Source organism: Chrysemys picta, chromosome 16 (assembly GCF_011386835.1).
Source record: "Chrysemys picta bellii isolate R12L10 chromosome 16, ASM1138683v2, whole genome shotgun sequence".
NCBI lineage: Eukaryota > Metazoa > Chordata > Testudines > Emydidae > Chrysemys > Chrysemys picta.
Window position 1 is genome coordinate 11,659,190 of NC_088806.1, and position 20,492 is coordinate 11,679,681.

At 49.0% G+C, this 20,492-nt stretch overlaps 1 protein-coding gene across 13 annotated transcripts in view; it reads right to left on the reverse strand.

The window, feature by feature from the left end:
- LOC103307271 (zinc finger protein OZF-like) overlaps positions 1-20,492 on the reverse strand; it is a 95,144-nt gene that overhangs the window by 32,512 nt on the left and 42,140 nt on the right. For 10 of the 13 annotated variants that reach the window (XM_065569367.1, XM_065569365.1, XM_065569369.1 and 7 more), the window contains 2 exons: positions 13,069-13,170; positions 12,161-12,709 (listed from right to left, as the gene is read on the reverse strand). In XM_065569367.1, the coding sequence (XP_065425439.1) occupies positions 12,161-12,709; positions 13,069-13,170 (651 nt within the window). Of the gene's footprint in view, positions 1-3,905; positions 12,748-13,068; positions 13,171-20,492 lie in introns of those variants that run through there. The other 3 variants (XM_065569372.1, XM_065569375.1, XM_065569377.1) reach the window with 2 other exon arrangements.

Sequence of the window (20,492 nt, forward strand, 5' to 3'; positions counted from 1 at the left end):
GAGTTGGGGGTAGGACATCACAAAGGCTGGGGCGTGAGCCCCAGGTCTTCCAGTCTGGCCTTTGCCATTCCTGACTTGCGAAAGAAAATGGGTGGCTGCCTGGGCTAGCGTGTAGAGCAGTTTCCCTCTTCCAAATGTGCACCTGTCCCTGTGCTTGAGGGGGGGCTTGCTAAATGGAGCCTGGGTGATTCGCTGCTTCTCGCCAGCTAGGGAAAAGCCTCTTGGGGAAAAATCTCCTGCCCCACTGCAAAAGTGAGCACCTTGAGTGGGAACGGTAAGAGGACCCACCGGGGGGCTGGCCCTGCTCTCCTAGAACATTCTGATGTTGGCCACAGTGCATCAGCAGCTGCCCCACATGCTGGTCTGCAGGTGGCCTTCAGTGAGTGTTTGGCATGCCAGGGAGCAGGCTGGCCGGGTGTCTTTGTGGCTGTCAGCTGGCCATGCATAGGCTTGGTCCTCCTCGCCCTTGGTTCCTCTGTGGCTTTTAAGCCTTCCCTTGGAGCTGTCAGCACCAGCCGCCTGAGCTCTAGGTGCCCAGAGGAAAGGTCTGCTGGGCTCCCGCCTAGGACTCTTCCTCCCTCCACCCTATCCCTGACTATGAAGCCTGGTCCTGACACTCCTTTCTTTAAGCACCATTTGGGCAGGAGGAAAAGTGTGGCAGCAAGCACAAGGGCCAAATGTGTGGGCATCAGGTGAAGCAGCGAGAATCCCAACCATCCGCTGAAACCGCAGGACTGCCGGCATCGGTAGCCAAGGTGGCAAGTTTCAGAGGCCCAACCCACTGAGGCCATCCCGACTGAAGACCTGGCTCCAGGACGTGAGTCACCCAGAAGGAGGGAAAAGACTCGATCTTTCACAACTGGAGCCAGGGAAGGTGAGCACTTTGAGTGCCAGGGCTTTGCTGCACACAAAGACGAGGTCCCACTGATATTCGGATTGCAGGATTCAGAGTCCTCAGTGCTGACCGTTACACCATGGAACCAGCTTGTGCTGTTTTCTCTGGACATCTGTGACCCTCACGGGGCTGGCTTGTGTAAGGGGATTGTTGGCCCCTTACCAAAACTTAGTGGGGTTTTTTGGTTGGCTAGTTCCCAGTACCAAAACGAAGGGGAAAGGTCAATGGGAAATCAGGACCTTGAAACTGACCGTCCCCAGGGGCAATGGGGAGAGGCCAAAGCTCCAGCTCACCCTGACAGACCGGGCAGGCAGTCTCATGAGGGAGTCACCAGGCCAGGGGGTCCCATCCTCTGTGTAAGCTGGAGCGACCTGGGGCAGAGTGGAGCCGAGATAAGGAGACAGCAGGAGCCCAAGAAGAGCCAGGGAGCAGAGCTGTGCCGGTGTAATGCGAGAAACTGTTACCTGTAGGAATTTGCTACCTGTAGCAGTTACTCATATGTAAGAGATTGTAAAAAACTGCCATCTGATGTAATCTGCTACCAGTAGCAGCTACTGATACCTATGGTTGTTCGTATTTGCTAACTTGTCCCAATTTGGTACTTCTCGCCTTTCCCATCTTCTGGTACAGAGATAGCGAATGGATACCAGTAGCAGTTACTGATACCTACGCTTCTTCTTATTTGATGACTTGTCCTAATTTGCTAAAACTTGACAATGGTGGGGGATGGAAGGATAAAGTCTTCGGCTTCCAAACGACCCTGCCTAGTTTATATATAAAATCAATTGCCTCTCAATATAGGATTGTAAAAAATAAAGTGAGGTCATTTAAACCTCATTTATTTTGCAGCTTCATTTAATGTGCTCACAATGTAGCATCCTGACACTGATAATTTTGCCCAAGTGACCAGAGGGTTGGATTCATTTTAGTGGGACACGTGGAGGATAATTTAAATTTTTAATTTCCATAGGATTCGCATTCAATATACTTCTATGCTGGTGTAATTTATCCCCATTACAGATTTATTACAAGAGCACAAATCAGTAACAGAATTGACACAGTACCCCTAGCGAGTCTAGGTTGACATAACTTGAGTTAACATAGGCTTGTAGTGTAGATATGGCCTAAGGTATGTGAAATATTTGGGAGAGGTAACAGGAGAAGTATGAGGGTAGACCAAGTTTCATTCAGGTGTTTAGCTCCAGCTTTTCTGGAAGTGGCCTTATGGCACCATAGAATATATCATAGAATATCAGGGTTGGAAGGGATCTCAGGAGCTCATCTAGTCAAACCCCCTCCTCAAAGCTCTAAAGGCTCAGGCTTAAAGAGGCACATAAGACCAAAATATCATGTATTAATTCAAGTTTCTTGACCTCAGGGTGTATAACTCATGTTTTTAGAATTCTTGGGGATGTCCAGCCCTCTTGGGGTTGTAGATGTGTGCTCATTATGTTTTGAAGGACAAAACTATAAATGGGTTTAACAAAGCATTAGATCAGTTCCGCAGGCTAGGTGCATCAGGTATTAGCCAAGAGAACCAGGAACACATCCCCATGCTCTGGGTGTCCCTAAACCTCTGACTGCCAGGATGGGTCACTCAGTGATTGCCTGTTGCGTTCATTCCCTCAGAAGCACCTGGCACTGGCCGCTGTCAGAAGACAGGATCCTGTACTAGATGGACTATTCGTCTGACCCACTACAGCAGTTCTAATGTTCAGCAAAAATTACAATAGATTTTTGCCTTTGATAAGGATGTTACATGAGAGGGTATACCGTCTTTACTGAATATTTGCGAATCAAATTCTACACACAAGCAATGACCTTCTGCTCTAAAAATAAGAAGAGAAAGTTAGAATTAAAAATTCAAATTAGAAATCACAGTAAAAAAACCAGAGCAAGTGCAATACTAGAAACACAGATGTCGCTGCTAAAACTAGCAAGTACTTACTGCTGCATATTTTCAAGGAGGACTTGTTGGTAAAATATAAATTAAATAGCACAATGACCTGCATCTGCACAATAACAAAGCTAAATGACGAAGTGATAAAAGTAATTCAGGGAATCCCAGCAGCAGATAAGACAAATTGGTGAACTGCTAGGAGACTTTATGCAGCCAGATGTACTGATAAGGGATTCTTTGGTTCTGTAAAGGATTTCACTGAATGAAGTATCAGGGGATAGCCGAGTTAGTCTGGATCTGTAAAAAGTGGCAGACAGTCCTGTGGCACCTTATAGACTAACAGACGGATTGCAGCATAAGCTTTTGTGGGTGAATGCCCACTTCATCATCTGACGAACTGAGTATTCACCCATGAAAGCTTATGCTCCAGTATCACTGAATCAAGTCTCCTACAGCACCCCCATCTCTGCTCCTCCTCCTGCCTCTGTGTCCCAGAGCTGCTGAAGGGACTGTCCCACACCCAGGGTCTCGCTCCTATTAGCACACGAGAGTGAGCGCCCTTGGGAGCAGGGAAGTAACCAAGCCTCCCTGCCAGAGGGTGAGCAGAGGGGGAAGAAAGGGAAAGAGGAGAGAGAGACCGAAAGGGGATAAGGAGAAATGTGGGGAAAGCAGTGCCCAGCTCTTTTCTCCAGCATCACCCCTGAATAGATTGCACCTGAGCTCTGGGTAAATATCCCCCAGAGTCCAGGGTCTCCCAGATCCCCCTGTCTCCCCAGGGAATACACATAGGGGTCTCCTTCCTGCCAGGCGTGATTACAAGCAGCTGTAGGTGTCAGCCTTATGCCAGGATTTGAGATAGACAGCAAAGCTTGGGAACATGCATCTGTATTTACAGTCCAGTGTGACAATCCCTGCCCCAGGAGGGGTTTGTTCTCTACTCCTGCTGGATGGACACAGAATGGGGCAGCAAAAGGCTTGTGTCAGTTTCTGGTGCTCCACATTCCTTAACTTAGCAGAGTATGAAATGAAGAAAATGGTGATTGAATTAAAGGGAAATATACAAATAAAAGTTCCAGCCCCTGTTGCTTATTGAAAGAAATGACTCAATAGCCCAGTTACATGTTTTATTAACACGAACAAATAAATCCAAGAGCACACATCACTAAGGCTAAATTACTGTATACCAGTGGTTCCCAAACTGGGGTTCGCAGAAGGTTACAGGGGGTTCACAAGAAATAAAATCATTAATTGTGGCCAGAGGACCCCGACATTGGAGGGAGCAGGTGGGACACGGTTGCAGGGCAGACAACCAGAGCCTCAGGGAGACCAGGGCCATGCAGTTGGGGCTGGCAGCCCGAGCCCTGCCTCCGTCAGCAGGAGAGCCGGCAGCCCGAACCCCAGCGCTCCGGAAGGGCTGGCAGCCCCAAGCCCAAGGGAGAGTGGGGCCAGACAGCTGGGGCCAGCAGCCTGAGTCCCAGAGGTCAGCGGGACCTGCAGCACAAACTCAGTGGAGCTCAGTTGACCGGGCCGATCAATGGGGTCCAGCAGCAAGAGCCCCAGGGAGAGTGGATCTGGCAGCCCAGGCCCTGGTGCGGGGCCAGTAGCCTGAGCCCTGTGGTGGACAGGGTGGCAGCTGAGACCCCCAGACCTGAAGGTGGCAGCTCGGACTCCTGTCCTTGTCAGACAGGGGAAGCTGGCATGGAGGACTGAGTGAGCAGGAGCAGTGCTGTACGTGGGGGGTGATCCCAGGTAATTTGTCCCTTGCAGGACACCCTCCTAGGGAGAAACCTCGTGGTGGAAGAAAAGCTGTTTGGGAGCCAAACCAGCCGGAAGCACGTTGTAGCCAGTGTAGCAGTGTTAAGTTGCCTCTGTAATTGTCATTCTCTCTGGAGTGCTGTTTTGCTTCAGTGAGACTTGAGTGAATCTTCTCATTTTCTAGTTTGTTGGTTGTTAGCAGTCTCTCTGTGTTGTTTTTATTAGAACTTTTGTACATAAGTTCAATGGATAAGTGGCTGAAAAAGGAAAGTGTAAAGACGCAAGAATCAGCTAGTGTTTCCTCAAGTCCACACTGTGGAAAATCTACGTCTAATGATCATGATGGTCCTGGAAAGTCACTTACAAAGAAAAGAAAATATGATGATGATTATATAAAAGATGGCTTTACATGCATTGGTGATCAAGAATGTCCAAAACCACTGTGTGTGATTTATGGTGATGTTCTAGCAAACAGCAGCCTCAAACCTTCTCTACTTCGGCGCCATTTAGAAACTAGGCATCCTGCACAACTCGACAAGCCTGTTGATTTTTTCAAGCGAAAATTAGCTGAGAGGAAAAGTGACATTACCAGTTTTATATCCAAAGCAAGTACTGATAATTAAAAATGCACTTGAAGCATCATACCGCATGAGCTACCGAGTAGCAAAAGCATCAAAAGCCCATACCGTAGCAGAGAGCTTGATTGGTCCATGTATAAAAGACGTAGTTCATTGCATGCTTGGAGAAAAGGCTGCAAAAAGGATTGACATGGTACCTTTGTCCAATAATACATTGTCACGAAGAATTAATGACATGCAAATAATGTAGAGACCATAATTGTACAGAGAGTGAAAAATAGTACATATTATTCTAGACAGTTAGATGAATCAAGTGATGAAGCTAATCAAGCTATTTTGCTACTGTTTGTACGTTATGTGAATGAAGGTCTGGTTGAAGAAGACTTGTTGTTTTTCCGAGCATTGGAAGAATGTACAACTGGAGAAGATATCTTCAATCTGACTAATGCATATTTTCAAGAAATGAAATAGATTGGTCTTGTTGCTGAGGCATTTGCACTGATGGGGCCACATCAATGACGGGGAAGTATCCTGGATTTGTAGCTCGAACAAAAAACGTTGCATCAAAAGTCTCTTGGACTCATTACAGCATCCATAGACAAGCCCTCGCAACAAAACACAATGCCTGAGGGACTGAAGGAAGTGCTGGACAATGAAGTGAAAATGGTGAATTTCATAAAACCACGGTCAACAAATTCCAGAATATTTCACGTACTTTGTGAAGAAATGGGTAGTATACACCATTGTCTGTTGACCCATACTGAAGTTAGATGGCTCTCACGGGGCAAAATCCTGGTGCGCTTGTTTGAGCTTAAAACGGAAATCCTACTTTTTTTCAACAGCCACCCTTTCCACCTTGCTAGCTATATGGAAAATAATGTCTGTCTCCAGTGTTTCAGTAATCTTCAAGACTTCCTGGCAGAACATAAACTTCAGTTGGATCAGTGCACTAAAACCAATATAACTGCACACCTAAAAGGACTTTGCACAACTTTCAGGGATTACTTTCCAGCTATATCAGCGATAATGACTGGATTCGCAACCCTTTTGATGATACCACTTTCTCAACACAGATATTGAACACTGAGGAAAAAGAGAAAATGATTGAGATCTCCTGTGATTACAAACTGAAAAGGAGTTTCAGAAATCTGTCATTGATCAACTTTTGGCTGAGTTTAAGAAACGAGTACCCCCTTCTGGCAGAAAAAGCTGCTGCAGTTTTGTTACCATTTTCAACAACATACTTATGCGAGAAAGCCTTTTCCTCGTATGCACATCTGAAAACGAAATTCAGAAACAGACTTGATGCCAAACCAGACCTGAAACTTTATCTTTCTCCAAAGGTTCCAGACTTCAAAGAGCTATGCAGAGCAAAGCAAGCACATCCATCACACTGAGGAAATTTAAATTTAAAACCCTGGAAATATTCATTTTTAGGAGGGGATTCATGAGATTTCACAATTTAGAGAAAGGGGTTGGCGGGCTGTTAAAGTTTGGGAACCACTGCTATAGACACCACTCAGCTAAGGGTTAAACAATACAATGATAAAGTTCAGGTCAAATCAGTAACTCAACGAGTTAACGATATTGCAGTGGAATCAAGTCATCAATTTAGACAAACCATCAGATTAGTACAGCAGAAAATCAACCCTTATAAACCCTAAAAGAGCAACCGAAAAAGGCAGCTGCATATTTAGTGATGCTGAAACCCCAATCAGGTTTTTACCCAGGCAGTGCAACCCAGATTTAGCCAGCTGAATATATCAACATCAAAACCAAATTATTACTTACATTTAGCCTACAACCTCAAAGCCAATTACAGTTTTCTCCTTAGATGTCACTATTGTGCAGCTAACACTTCTCCTCGCCCTCTTGCCCCAGAACACATACAAACCTTAGAGAGACATTAGTAAAAGAAGTTCAAAGAGCTCTCGCTGAACAATACATATCTTACAGCTCAATGCCATGCAATGCTTCCATAGGTGAGGAGCATGCATTCAGTCATTTCATAGGGCAGAGTTTTAAAGCTATTAAGCTTTGGGGAACTATTCTTCCTAGCATCTTTCCTTTGTCGATTTCACACACACACAGAGAGAGAGAGAGAGAGAGAGAGAGAGACGCACTATTACACCCCAATGTAACAGAAAGGCTGGGAGGTCTCCAAGTTCATAAAAAGAAACAGACACAGAATAGAAAAAGGAATAAAGCATTTCTAAGATGATAAGGGGTTGGATCTCTGCACCTCTCAGTCTTTGGATTCACCTGGAGTAGGAACTGTAGCTGCAGTTTAGGAACCAGCGAATGGCATAGATGGTCCAGCACTTTAGACTCACAGGGTTTTGTTGACATTGTACTTCATTCCCTAGAGGGATCAGTCCCAGGATCCTGGCAGTCAGTCTGTCTGAGGCTATGTCTACACTGGCAGAGTTACAGCACTGGGAGTTCAGTGCCGCTCACAGAGCGGTGAAGGGAAATCGCTATTGTGTGTTCACACTGTCAGCTGCCTGTGCAATAGCGTGTTCACACTTGCGGCACTTGCAGCGGTGTTCACCCCACCGTGCATCGCTTCCTCTTCTGCTGCTAAGAGTTGTGAGAAGGCAGAGGGGGTCACGGGACATCCTGAGTCCTGTCCCAATGTCCCATGAGGCATTGCTTCACATCCCAGCAATCCCTGCACCTCCATCAGCATTTGACGCCATCTTTCAATGGTTGGTGTACTGCGCATTCTGCCTCTTCGTACTACAGGAATGGATCCCGCACTGTTGACGAATATGCTACATGTCATGAGTGGCAGTGGAGTTATTCCTTAAACTACAAAGGCAAGAGGAGTTCAACATTGATCTTGCCACACGTAGTAGCTACGACAGGAGATTGCTCATGGCATTCATGGAGGTGCTGACCACAGTGGAACGCTGCTTTTGGGCTCGACAAACAAGCACTGAGTGGTGGGATCACACCGTCATGCACATCTGGAATGACAAACAGTGGCTGCAGAGCTTTCAGATGAGGAAAGCCACAATCATCCATCTAGCCGAGTGTGCTGCCTGAGAGCGACCAGTGCCAGAGGCGTCAGAAGTAACGAACAGAACAGGCTTATTGACCTGCAAGGTGAGGGTCTTTCACCCTTACCTTTAACTTTATTGTTGTTGATTCCTCCTTATGCTATCTTACTACCCCTCCCCCGAGGTCTCAGGACAAATCAGGTGTGAACCACTCCTTTGATACAGATGTGTCCCAATGAAAGAAACACAAGGCCAGTTTTGGGGAGGTTTCCAGAGCCAGGCCTGAGGGTGTGCTCAAAAGGAAAAGGGGCCTCAGCACCTATAAAAATAACTGGTTGCAAAAACAAAACAAAAATTACATTAAAAACCCAACCCCCTAAAAACCAACCCAGAAAAGCTACCATCACACATCCATCACCATTTTAGATTTGGACATCTCCTGCCTCATGTGACATCTTTGCTTTGCAAACAAGAGACCTGGAGAACTCTGTGGCTGTTACCTTCTAATTGGATAAAAGTTTCCAAATCTTGTCTCAAGTAATTTTCCTCTTAACAGAAGATTTAAAATTGATCAAAATAAATTCAATTTGAAATAGAAATAATTACAGTCTATACTGCGTCTCTATTCTCCTACATGCTATTTCTCTCACATATCCCCCTACTCTAATTCCTCTGGAGTGAGGTTTTAATTTCAGGATTAGCCTCCATTTCCTACATAGTAGGAGGGGGCAGGGAGAGAACTGGAAGAAAACCTGAATTATATTGTAACACTGAAAGTTATCACATCATCAGCCTCTTCCGTGACACTAATTAACTTCATGTTTAATTTCATTGTCGCTGGTAACAACTCATTTAACGATTACAAAATATAAACTGATAGGGCAGTTTTCTCTTAATTCCCATTTCCACCCAGTGAGCTTTGTGTGAAGTCACATTCTACAATAACCTAGGAGCCTTCCATTTCTGTTAGTTCATTTCTCCCTGGGTCTTCTCCCAGAAGTGTGGGTGAAAGGGGTGTGACGAACTGGGCCTGTTCTCACTGTGGTCTGTGAATGCTGACAGGGGAGTGGGGCTGGGATAGTCTGCATTGGAGGATGGGATCTGCCCGAGGGCGCATACCTGAGTGTGTAACATGAGAACCCAGGAAGGGGTTGAAGGCCAGGTGACTCCTGAGCCCGGGAAACTGAACAAAGGCTGTGGGAGGGGTCGCTGAGGGCAGAGTGCTGGAAGCGAGCTGGAGAGATGGCTGGGAGACAGAGATGGCTCTGACACCCCCCCCCCAAGGGGGGTGGGCTGGAATGCCCTGGGACCCCAAGCTGGACTTAACTGAGGGGGTCCTGTTGTCTGTGCCTGCAAGACCTGTCTTGGACTGTATTCCTGTCATCCAAATAAACCTTCTGCTTTACTGGATGGCTGAGAGTCATGGTGAATCGCAGGAAGCCGGGGGTGCAGGGCCCTGAGTCCCCCAATACTCCGTGACAAGGGGGTCTCGCGCTACATGGGAAGGCTGCATCATGAGAAAAACCACCTGTGCTCTATTTTCACACTTTCTAATCTTTCAAAGTAGCAGAAGGAGGAGAACTGATACAAATGCATTAGACTTAATAGCAAATCTAAGAGACCAAACAACAGACTATGAACTCAGCATTCACGTATCCTGCAGTCTGAACTTGGAATCTGATACATTCCCTCATTGGCTACCATCATTTGCCCAGCATCTTCTTGTCCAACAAGGCAGCCATATTCGGACCCAGAGGCATAGAATGTCTCTGAAGGAATCAGCTGTTTTTCTCTGTGATTAATGAAACTTTGGATCCAAATGGTAAAAGACAGTTGTGCCCAGTTTAATCATGGTATCCTTCAGGTGTGTGACCAATGCCACTAAACAAGGGAGCAGGGTTCTAAAAATAGTTTACCTGGGCCACAGGTCACCATAGCTACCATCTCTGGGGTGAAAATCAACCACCAGTACCTGCAATTTCTACCTTAGTTCTTGTCAAATCTTTAACCTTACTTGGAGTAATTTTAGACTTTCCTGGCGTAGAATACTTCACCAACCACACAACATATCAGTAGCGATAGTGAGGTATAACGCCCCCAAATATGCCCTTTTATTTCTTTAATCTGGTGGCACAGATTTAAATTAGGGACTAAATTCAGGTGCTGCTTAGAATACCCGTAAAACACCAAATGTCAGGTGCCTATTAAAAATAGGTATCTTTCTGCAGCTATATCACATTCAACATGGATTTCATTTTCTACACATTTGCAGCATCTCCCAGGGGTGAGCTGAAGAGAAATGTCCCTTCCATTTTCCCCATCTTTACCTAGATAGGGATTGCCTTTCCCAAATAATAGGCAACGTGCAGCTGATTAGGAAGGAGATATCTTCAGGAGCGACCTCCTGCAGAGCCCGTGCCACAACTGCTTTGGGAGCCCAATGCATGGGTATTTTGCTTAGTTCCAAGTCATTTACTAGGGAATCCTCTTCCCAGCCCTTTAGAAAAACTATTGACCTAACCAACTGAACAACAGGGGGATTGGGATGGTGATGGGGAATAAGGGAATCCCTCTGACTTACCCGATCTTCTTCTGTTGTTACAGAGGGTGAAATAACATTTTTCCCTATCCCTGCCGTGTTCCTGCTCTTTGTTATAGTTCAATATATTTTAAGTGAAGAAAACGGTAGTAAAAATATCTGCTCTGGAGCACAACCTGAAGCAACATCCGAGCAACTGGGAATTAAACAATTTATTCCCGAAGGGGGAACTTGATGACTAACAATTGCTTTGAAATGGGGGAACAGTATAACCGTGATGCTCAAGGTTTGTTTAGGTCAGGACAACGGGGAACCTAATGCCAACCACTGCACCTGGGCGGAATCTGCTCTACAACTAGAATTGTCTTTTTACATCAAGATCACTAACTTGAGCAGCCAACGCCATTTACAGTCCTAGTGGATGTAAGGCACAGGTAGTTTTTGCTTCAGCTTGTTGGGATCAAACCTCTCTCCCCCATCTGGAGCTCAGGAACGTTCCTGGCTGGAGGGACACACACTCCTACGACTCAAAAGGAAATGAGTTGATAGAAAAGATCACAGACTGACCCCAAAGAAGGTGAGCAGCAAAAGGCAGAACCAGGCAACTCATCTGGTGGAGCTGAGAAACCACGGTGAATATGGTGCAAAAATCATTATGTGGGAATTAGCATATGTGATTTTTTTTTTTTTAAATCTTTGGCCAGCCCTAGTCAAGGGATTTATTACAGTTCTTGCCCATGTGGATTCTCTGATGTGTGATAAGGTGTGAGCTCCGACTGAAGTTTTTCCCACACTCGGAGCATGTGTAGGGCCTCTCTCCTGTGTGGATTCTCTGATGTCTGATAAGGTGTGAGCTCCCATTGAAGCTTTTCCCGCACTCAGAGCACGTGTACGGCCTCTCTCCTGTGTGGATTCTCTGATGTCTGAAAAGGTTTGAGCTCTGACTGAAGCTTTTACTGCACTCAGAGCATGTGTAGGGCCTCTCTCCTGTGTGGATTCTCCTGTGTACACTCAGGACAAAGCTCTGATTGAAGCTTTTCCCGCACTCAGAGCATCCATATGGTTTTTCACTGGTGTGGATTCTCCTATGTGCGCTCAGGGCAGAGCTCTGATTGAAGCTTTTCCCGCACTCAGAGCATCCATATGGTTTTTCACTGGTGTGGATTCTCCTATGTGCGCTCAGGGCAGAGCTCTGATTGAAGCTTTTCCCGCACTCAGAGCATCCATATGGTTTCTCACCTGTGTGGATTCTCCTATGTGTGATAAGGTGTGAGCTCCGCCTGAAGCTTTTCCCGCACTCGGAGCATGTGTAGGGCGTCTCTCCTGTGTGGATTCTCCTGTGTGCGCTCAGGGCAGAGCTCTGACTGAAGCTTTTCCCGCACTCAGAGCATGTGTAGGGCGTGTCGCCTGTGTGGATTCTCTGATGTGTGATAAGGTGTGAGCTCTGACTGAAGCTTTTCCCGCACTCAGAGCATCCATACGGTTTCTCACCTGTGTGGATTCTCATATGTGAGATAAGGTGTGAGCTCCGACTGAAGCTTTTCCCGCACTCAGAGCACATGTAGGGCGTCTCTCCTGTGTGGATTCTCTGATGTCTGATAAGGTGTGAGCTCCGACTGAAGCGTTTCCCGCACTCAGAGCATATGTGGGGCGCTTCTCCTGTGTGGATTCGCTGATGTGAGGTGAGGGTTGAACTATCAATGAAGCGTTTCCCACACTCAGAGCATCCATAAGCTTTCTCACCCGTGTAGATTGTTTGATGTGTGATAAGGGCAGCGTTCCCATTGAAGCTTTTCCCGCACTCATGGCATGTGTAGCGTGTCTCTTCCAAATTGATTCTGTCGCGGGTTATAAGGTTTGAGTGGCTACTGAAGTTTTCCTCTGGCCTCTCCTGAGTCTCACAGGCTTTTGCTTTTTCTCGGAGTGCACAACTCCCGGAAACATTCCCTTTGGATCTTCCTGAAATTGTTCCATGTGGTTCTACTTGCTCAGCATCTTCCTGCTGGGGTTTCTCCTCATTCTCACTCACCATCCCATCACCTGAATGGGAGACAGATAATCCAGACACAGGTCACTCCCTATACCAGAAAGAAAGCAAATCTCAGAGAGAGAGGAATGAAAAAAGGGATGAACAACCGAAAATATGTGTGGGAGAGAGGAAGGGATCAGTTTTGGTCCACATCTCACCAGAACACTCAGGGAAAAGTGAGATTGGGGAGGGATCTGCTGCCAGTTGTCAGTCAGAATAGGAGGGAAGCCATGAGTGACATCTGCCATAATGATTCCACATCTGCAGGGAACAATCCTAAACTTGGAGAGCTCACAGGGTCTTTGTAGGGCATCCCAAATGTTGCCTGCATTCCCAAACAGTTGTTGAGTTGGTTTAACCAATTTCTCACCTCTGGGGAGCTCTTCTTTCTCAGAGCCCTGGAAGTCCAGGATCCACGGCTCTTCCCCTTGTTCCAGCTGTGAGATCACATCAGGTTTGGAAACTGGAAACCCTACTCCAGGCAAAGAAAACAAGGGAGGTCAGTGGAATTTATGGGATACTTGGCACAAAGCATATTCCATGGTTTTAACCCAGCTCATTTTTAAGCAGTAACATCCCAAAGCCATCTTCCTTGGCTCAAAGTGGCAGGAGAGTTATTATAATAATAAATCATATACATTACCTTAGTACCTCAGGACCAACTAAAGCGGGTCCCCATGGTGCCAGGCAAATTACAAACCCAGAATAGTAGATGGCCCATGCCCTGAAGAATTTACAATCTAAATAGACAAGACGGACACAGAATGGGGGAAGGGGTAGAACCCACTGTTAGAATAGAGATATTCAGGCCTGCCTGTAAAGCCTATACTTTAAGAACTTAGGTATATTTTTATCACTTAGCTAGTTACAGAGATATAAAAACAAAGAATCAAAATCACAGTCCGCCTGTGTCTGGGCCTTGTCTCATTAGGAGAGTCTGAGGCCTTGTTCTCAGGCTAAGGCCTTTGGCTAAGCAGCAGGGGCAGCCATAAGCTGGGAAGCGTAGGGTCACATCCTCACGTCCCAAACCAGTCACACTGAAATAAGGGGCTATTGGGCTGTTAGGAAGACAATCCTGTCCCAATAGTGCCCATCACCACCTGATAAAGAAACAGACCTTAAGATGGTTAAAGAAAACTTAGTTTGATAGCATCCTGTCTGGCAAGAAATCACTTATCAATGGTTGTGTTTGTGAAACCCTCATTTCCATATAGTTTTATCTTTATGGCCCCTACTTTTACATTGTCAATCAGTCTGGTTCTCTAATTGTTTCTGTCTGCTGTATAATTAATTTTGCTAGGTGTAAGTTAATTAGGGTACTGGGATATAATTGGTTAGAAAATTATGTTACAATATGTTAGAATTGGTTAGTTAAATTTCAGTACAATGACTGGTTAATGTATAGTTGAGAATATTATTATATAAACAGGGTCAAACAGGAGGGGGAAGAGAAATTGGAATCATGTTTGTTAAGGGGGGAAAGGGAACAGGGAATGGGGACACACACAAGACTCTGCGGCATCAGAGCTGGGAAGGGAACACTGGGGAACAGACTCTATCGCGTATAGAGATAAGCCCGACTGGTGGGAAGGGCTTCAGAATATTCCTGCTTGGAATATTCCAAACAAACATCGCATTCTCTGCGCTTCGGACTTCTGTTCTTTTGCTGCTTGCTGTCTGCGTGACAAGAACCAGGTAAGTGGGAGGGTGAAGGGAAAGCCCGCTAACAAAACTGACATGACCTGATAACCAAAGGTAACCCTTTAAGGAAGGTTTTAATACACTTTGGAACTGATGAGGGATTCCCATGAGGATTGATGAGGGCGTGATGGTAAATACACATTTAGATCCTTTTCTTGTTTTATATCTTTTCCCCAGAAAGTGCACTGGCACACTGTCATGGATCCATAGGATAAAACGGTTACTCACCTTTGTAACTGTTGTTCTTCGAGATGTGTTGCTCATATCCATTCCAATTAGGTGTACGTGTGCCGCGTGCACGATCGGAGAAATTTTCTACCCTAGCAACACCCGGTGGGTTGGCTGTGGAGCCCCCTGGAGTGGCGCCTTCATGGCACTGGATATATACCCCAGCCGACCCAGCGCCCCCTCAGTTCCTTCTTGCCGGCTACTCCAACAGTGGGGAAGGGGGGCGGGTTTGGAATGGATATGAGCAACACATCTCGAAGAACAACAGTTACAAAGGTGCGTAACTGTTTTTTCTTCCTCGAGTGCTTGCTCATATCGATTCCAATTAGGTGACTACCAAGCCTTACCTAGGCGGTGGGGTTGGAGTGAGACATCGCTGTGTGCAAAACCGCTGATCCGAATGCAGAATCGTCTCTGGACTGCTGTACCAGCGCATAGTGAGTGGTAAAGGTGTGGACCGATGACCAAACCGCAGTTCTACAAATGTCCTGGATTGGGACTCGAGACAGGAAGGCAGTCGAGGAGGCTTGGGACCTTGTGGAGTGTGCGGTGAGGCGCGGCGTCGGGGCACCGGCCAGCTCGTAGCAAGCACGAATGCAAGACGTGATCCAAGAGGAGAGACGTTGTGAGGAGACTGGTAAGCCTTTCATCTGGTCGGCAACTGCAACGAAGAGTTGTGTCGTCTTCCTAAATGGCTTCGTGCGCTCAATATAGAAAGCCAGGGCCCTGCGTACGTCCAAGGAATGCATACCCTGGTCTTGACTGGTGGCTTGCGGCTTAGGATGGAAGACCAGGAGAAATATATCCTGGTTCACATGAAAAGGTGAAACTACCTTGGGAAGAAAGGCAGGGTGGGGGCGAAGCTGCACCTTGTCTTTATGGAAAACTGTGTATGGAGGCTCAGACGTGAGTGCCCTGATTTCAGAAACACGCCTTGCTGAAGTGATGGCTACAAGGAAGGCTGTCTTCCAAGATAGGTACAGGAGTAAGCAGGTAGCCAATGGCTCGAACGGGGGCCCTGTGAGCTTGGAGAGAACCAGGTTAAGATCCCATGCCGGAACGGGTTGGCGTTGCTGTGGGTACATCTGGTCTAAGCCCTTGAGGAACCTGATGACCATTGGGTTAGAGAAGACCGAGGAAGCGAGTTCTCCTGGGTGGAACGCCGATATAGCGGCCAGGTGAACCCTGATTGAAGATTTCGCCAAGCCCTGCTGTTTCGGGGATAGGAGATATTCGAGAATAAAAGGAATAGACGCCTCCAAGAGGGGCATGGCCCGCTGCTCACACCAACAGGAGAACCGTTTCCTCTTGGCTAAGTAAGCGGTCCGTTTAGAGGGCTTTCTACTTCCCAGCAGAATCTGTTGCACGGGATGTGAGCATTGTAGCTCTGTCCGATTCAGCCATGGAGCATCCATGCTGTAAGGTGGAGCGATTGCAGGTCGGGGTGACAGAGTCGGCTGTGGTTCTGAGAGATCAAGTCTGGGCACAAGGGAAGTGTGATCGGATTTGAACCGATAGCTCCAGAAGCGTGGTGTACCAGTGCTGTCTTAGCCAACCTGGAGCGACTAGAATCATATGTGACTCATCTCTGCGTAGCTTGAGGAGTACCCTGTGGACCAATGGGAATGGAGGGAAAGCGTAGAACAGCTGGTTTTTCCACGTTAGAAGCAAAGCGTCTGACAGGGAGCCCAGAGATCGCCCTTGTAGGGAGCAGAACATGTGTCATTTCCTGTTGGCTCGTGATGCGAACAGGTCGACCTGGGGAAATCCCCACCTCTGGAAGATGGAATGGATGATATCTGGGCGAATGGACCATTCGTGCGTCTGGAAGGATCTGCTGACACAGTCTGCTAGAGTGTTCTGGACTCCAGGGAGGAACGATGCCATGAGATGTATCGAGTGGGCAATGCAGAACTCCCACAGGCGAATGGCCTCTTGGTATAGGAGAGACGACTGGGCTACTCCTTGCTTGTTGATGTAGAATATGGCCGTGGTGTTGTCTGTGAGGACTGACACGCAACGGCCATATAGGAGACCGAGAAATGCCTGACAGGCTAGGCGCACCGCCATCAGCTCTCAAACGTTGATGTACACAGCTAGTTGGGATGCGGTCCACAGGCCCTGGGTATGATGCTCCCCGAGGTGAGCGCCCCAACCTAGAGATGAAGCGTCCGTGACCAGGTGCAGGGAGGGTTGTGGGGCGTGAAATGGCACTCCTGCGCAAACCGACTTGTGATCCAGCCACCAGGTGAGAGAGGTCAAGACCAAGTTCGGAATCGTGGCCACCATGTTCAGGTTGTGTCGATAAGGGCGGTACACTGACGATATCCAGGCCTGAAGTTGGCGAAGCCAAAGTCTGGCATGCCTGGTTACGTAAGTACAAGAGGCTATGTGTCCCAACAGGCCGAGGCATGTCCTTATTGTGGTAATTGGGAAGACCTGGAGCCCTCGGATGATGCTTGTGATGGTGTGAAACCGAGTGTCTGGCAGAAGAGCTCGGGCAAGTCTGGAGTCTAAGACTGCCCCGATAAACTCTATTCTCTGGGTTGGCTCCAAAGTGGACTTTGTTGAGTAGAATGCCTAACTCGTGAAATGTTTGCAGTATTATCTGGATGTGAGCTTGAACTTGCTCCCTGGTGCGGCCACGCACCAGCCAGTCATCTAGATACGGGAACACCTGTATCCTTTGCTCATTTGGTGAACACTCTCGGAGCCGCGGACAGGCCGAAGGGAAGGATGACAAACTGGTAGTGCACATTGTTTACTACAAATCGAAGGAAGCTCCTGTGCGGGGGATAGATTGCTATATGAAAATATGCGTCCTTCATGTCGAGGGCGGCGAACCAGTCTCCAGGATCCAGGGAAGGGATAATGGTCCCCAAGGAGACCATGCGGAACTTCAACTTTACTATGAATTTGTTGAGTCCCCGTAAGTCTAAAATGGGACGCAGACCCCCTTTTGCTTTGGGGATCAGGAAGTAGCGGGAGTAGAACCCCCTGCCCCTTAACTCTGGGGGAACCTCCTCTATGGCCCCCATGGAGAGGAGGCCAAAAACCTCCTGTGTAAGGAGATGCTGGTGAGAAGGGTCCCTGAAGAGGGACAGGGAGGGAGGGTGGGAGGGGGGAAATGAAGAAAACTGGAGAGCGTATCCCCTCTCCACCGTGCGAAGGACCCAACGGTCCAAGGTTATAAGGGACCAAGCACGGTGGAAACGAGAGAGGCAATCTCGAAAGGAGGGAAATGGATCCTGGGAAGTGGCTGGCGCGCCGTCCTCGGGCGCACCTTCAAAAGTTTTGTCTAGGACCGGAAGGTGGCCTAGGAGGGCCCTGGTTCTGACCGGGTTGAGGGCCGGTCGACCTCCATCTACCACCTCGTCCCCGCCTTCTGGCAAAGTCCTGTCTCGGACGAGGCGGGGGAGGGTAGAACCTTAGTGGCTGGGGCCTAAAGGGCCTGTGCTGGGGCCCTGGGACATGCATCCCCAGAGAGCGCATGATGGTTCTCGAGTCCTTGAGGCTCTGCAATCGAGAGTCCATCTTCTCCGAGAACAATCCCTGGCCCTCGAACGGTAGATCTTGCAGGGTCTGCTGCAGTTCTGGTGGTAAGTCCGAAACCTGGAGCCAGGAGACACGTCACATGGCTATGCCCGATGCTAGTGTCCTGGCGGCCGAGTCCGTTATGTCCAGGGAGGCTTGTAAGGAGGTCCTAGCCACCTTCTTACCTTCCTCCACTAAGGCACCGAACTCCTCTCTTGAGTCCTGGGGAACCAACTCTTTGAATTTACCCATGGAGTTCCATGAGTTGTAACTGTAGCGGCTCAAGAGCGCCTGTTGGTTCGTGGCTCTGAGCTGCAGACCCCCCGCCGAGTACACTTTACGCCTGAACAAATTGAAGTGTTTAGCGTCCTTCGATTTGGTCGCTGCCGCCTGCTGGCCATGACACTCCCTTGCTTTCACCGAGGACACAACTAGTGAACACGGTGGAGGGTGCGTGTATAAGTATTCATGGTCTTTGGAGGGGACAAAGTACTTTCTCTCCACCCCTCTGGGTGGAATAGAGGCAGGGGTTTGCCATATGGTATTGACATTAGCCTGAATCGTACAAATCAGGGGTAACGCCACCCGGGATGGGCATCAGCCGACAGGATGCTCACCACCGGGTCCTGCACCTCTACTATCTCCTCCGCCTGGAGGTCCATGTTACATGCCACCCTACGTAATAGGTCTTGGTGGGCACGAAGATCTATTGGGGGTGGGCCTGAGGCTCTTGTGCCCGCCACCGCCTCATCCGGGGAAGATGAGGAGGATGCCTCCGGGGGCAAGGGATCCAAATGAGGGTCTGGTTCTAAGGGTCCCTGATGCGGAGGATCTCCTGCCCCGAGGTCTGGGGCCTGAGGTGGTGTAGGTATGGGAGCCTCCATGCCCCCTGGGGGAGGACGGGAGATGGTGGCCTCCGGGACTCTGGGCTCGGATTGTGCTGAGCGAGAGGCCGATGGTGGAGCCCCTTGCGCCTGATGATATGCCCATGGGGTCCAGAAAGACCAATGCGTAGGGTTCTGCGCAGGGTCCTCTGTCCCCTCCTGCCAGTGACCCAACTCAGCGGCTGCCTGACCCTGAGCTGGGTATGCTGATCTGGAAGCCCTGTCGGATGAGTGAGACGCTGATCTCGAGGGCCAGGGTGGTGCTGAACGTGGCTGCATCGGCTCGGTCCGGTCCGGTGCCGACCGGTGCCGGTCCATAGGCGAGCGGTCCCTGCGCGCTGCCGGTGAGCGGTACCGTGATCGAGAGCAGTGCCGCTGGCCATGTCGGTGCCGAGATCCGGATCTGGACTGAGACGAAGAAGACCGCCTGTAGACGTGGTGCCGGGAGTGGCCCCTTGAACTGGAGCGGTCCTCGTACCGGTGCCGAGAACTACGCCTAGACTCCGATCGGTACCGATGGTCCTGACGGTGCCGAGACGTAGATCGGTGCCGTGAAGAAGACCTAGGCCATGAGTACGACCGGTGCCGGGGTGAAGGTCGGTGCCGGGACTGCGAGTGGCGTCGGGACCTGCTCCGAGACCTGAAGCGGTGCCGCGAGTCCACGCTCAGAGATGGCGGGCGTACCAGGGCAGGCCTGTCCCTGGATTGCGCGGTCCAAAGAGCAGGCGGTGCCGCGGGCTGAGATGGCGCTGGCTCCGTGAGGGCGATGAAGTCTTTCGCCATCGCAAAGGTCTCCGGAGTAGACGGGAGACAGGGCTCCACAACCGAACGAGGCGGTGAGCCAGTCCGCACCGGACTCAACGGCCCTACATCCGGGGCCGGAGTCAATGGTGTTGAAGATATCTGCACCTTCTGGCGCTCTAGAGCCACGTCCGCCTCTACCACCGGTGCTGGGGGAGCCGGTGCCTCTAGGACAGCGGCCTCCTGTGTCTTGCGGGGTCTCTTATGTCCCGGAGACAGGGAACGGTGCTGAGGCGCTTGTGGTGGACGCAGTGCCGAGGGAGGACAGTGCCGTGAGGCCTTATCTGCGTCTGCTTGTGGTGCAGTACCGGTAGGTGCCGCAGGGGCGCTGCGCGCCGAGGCGCTCGATGCCGGAACTTGGCGCGCTGAGGGAGGATCTGGGCTAAGTGCCGCCTCCATCAGGAGCTGCTTGAATCTAAAGTCCCGCTCCTTTTTAAAGAATATAACTACAACTATAACTACAACTATCTATAAGAACTAACAGGTTAAGCTAGGGAGAGTGGAGAACAGCTATGCCGCGCTCCACAGTTCCAACGACCGTCAGGAGCAGTAAGAAGGAACTGAGGGGGCGCCGGGTTGGCTGGGGTATATATTCAGTGCCATGAAAGCACCACTCGAGGGGGCTCCACAGCCGACCCACCGGGTG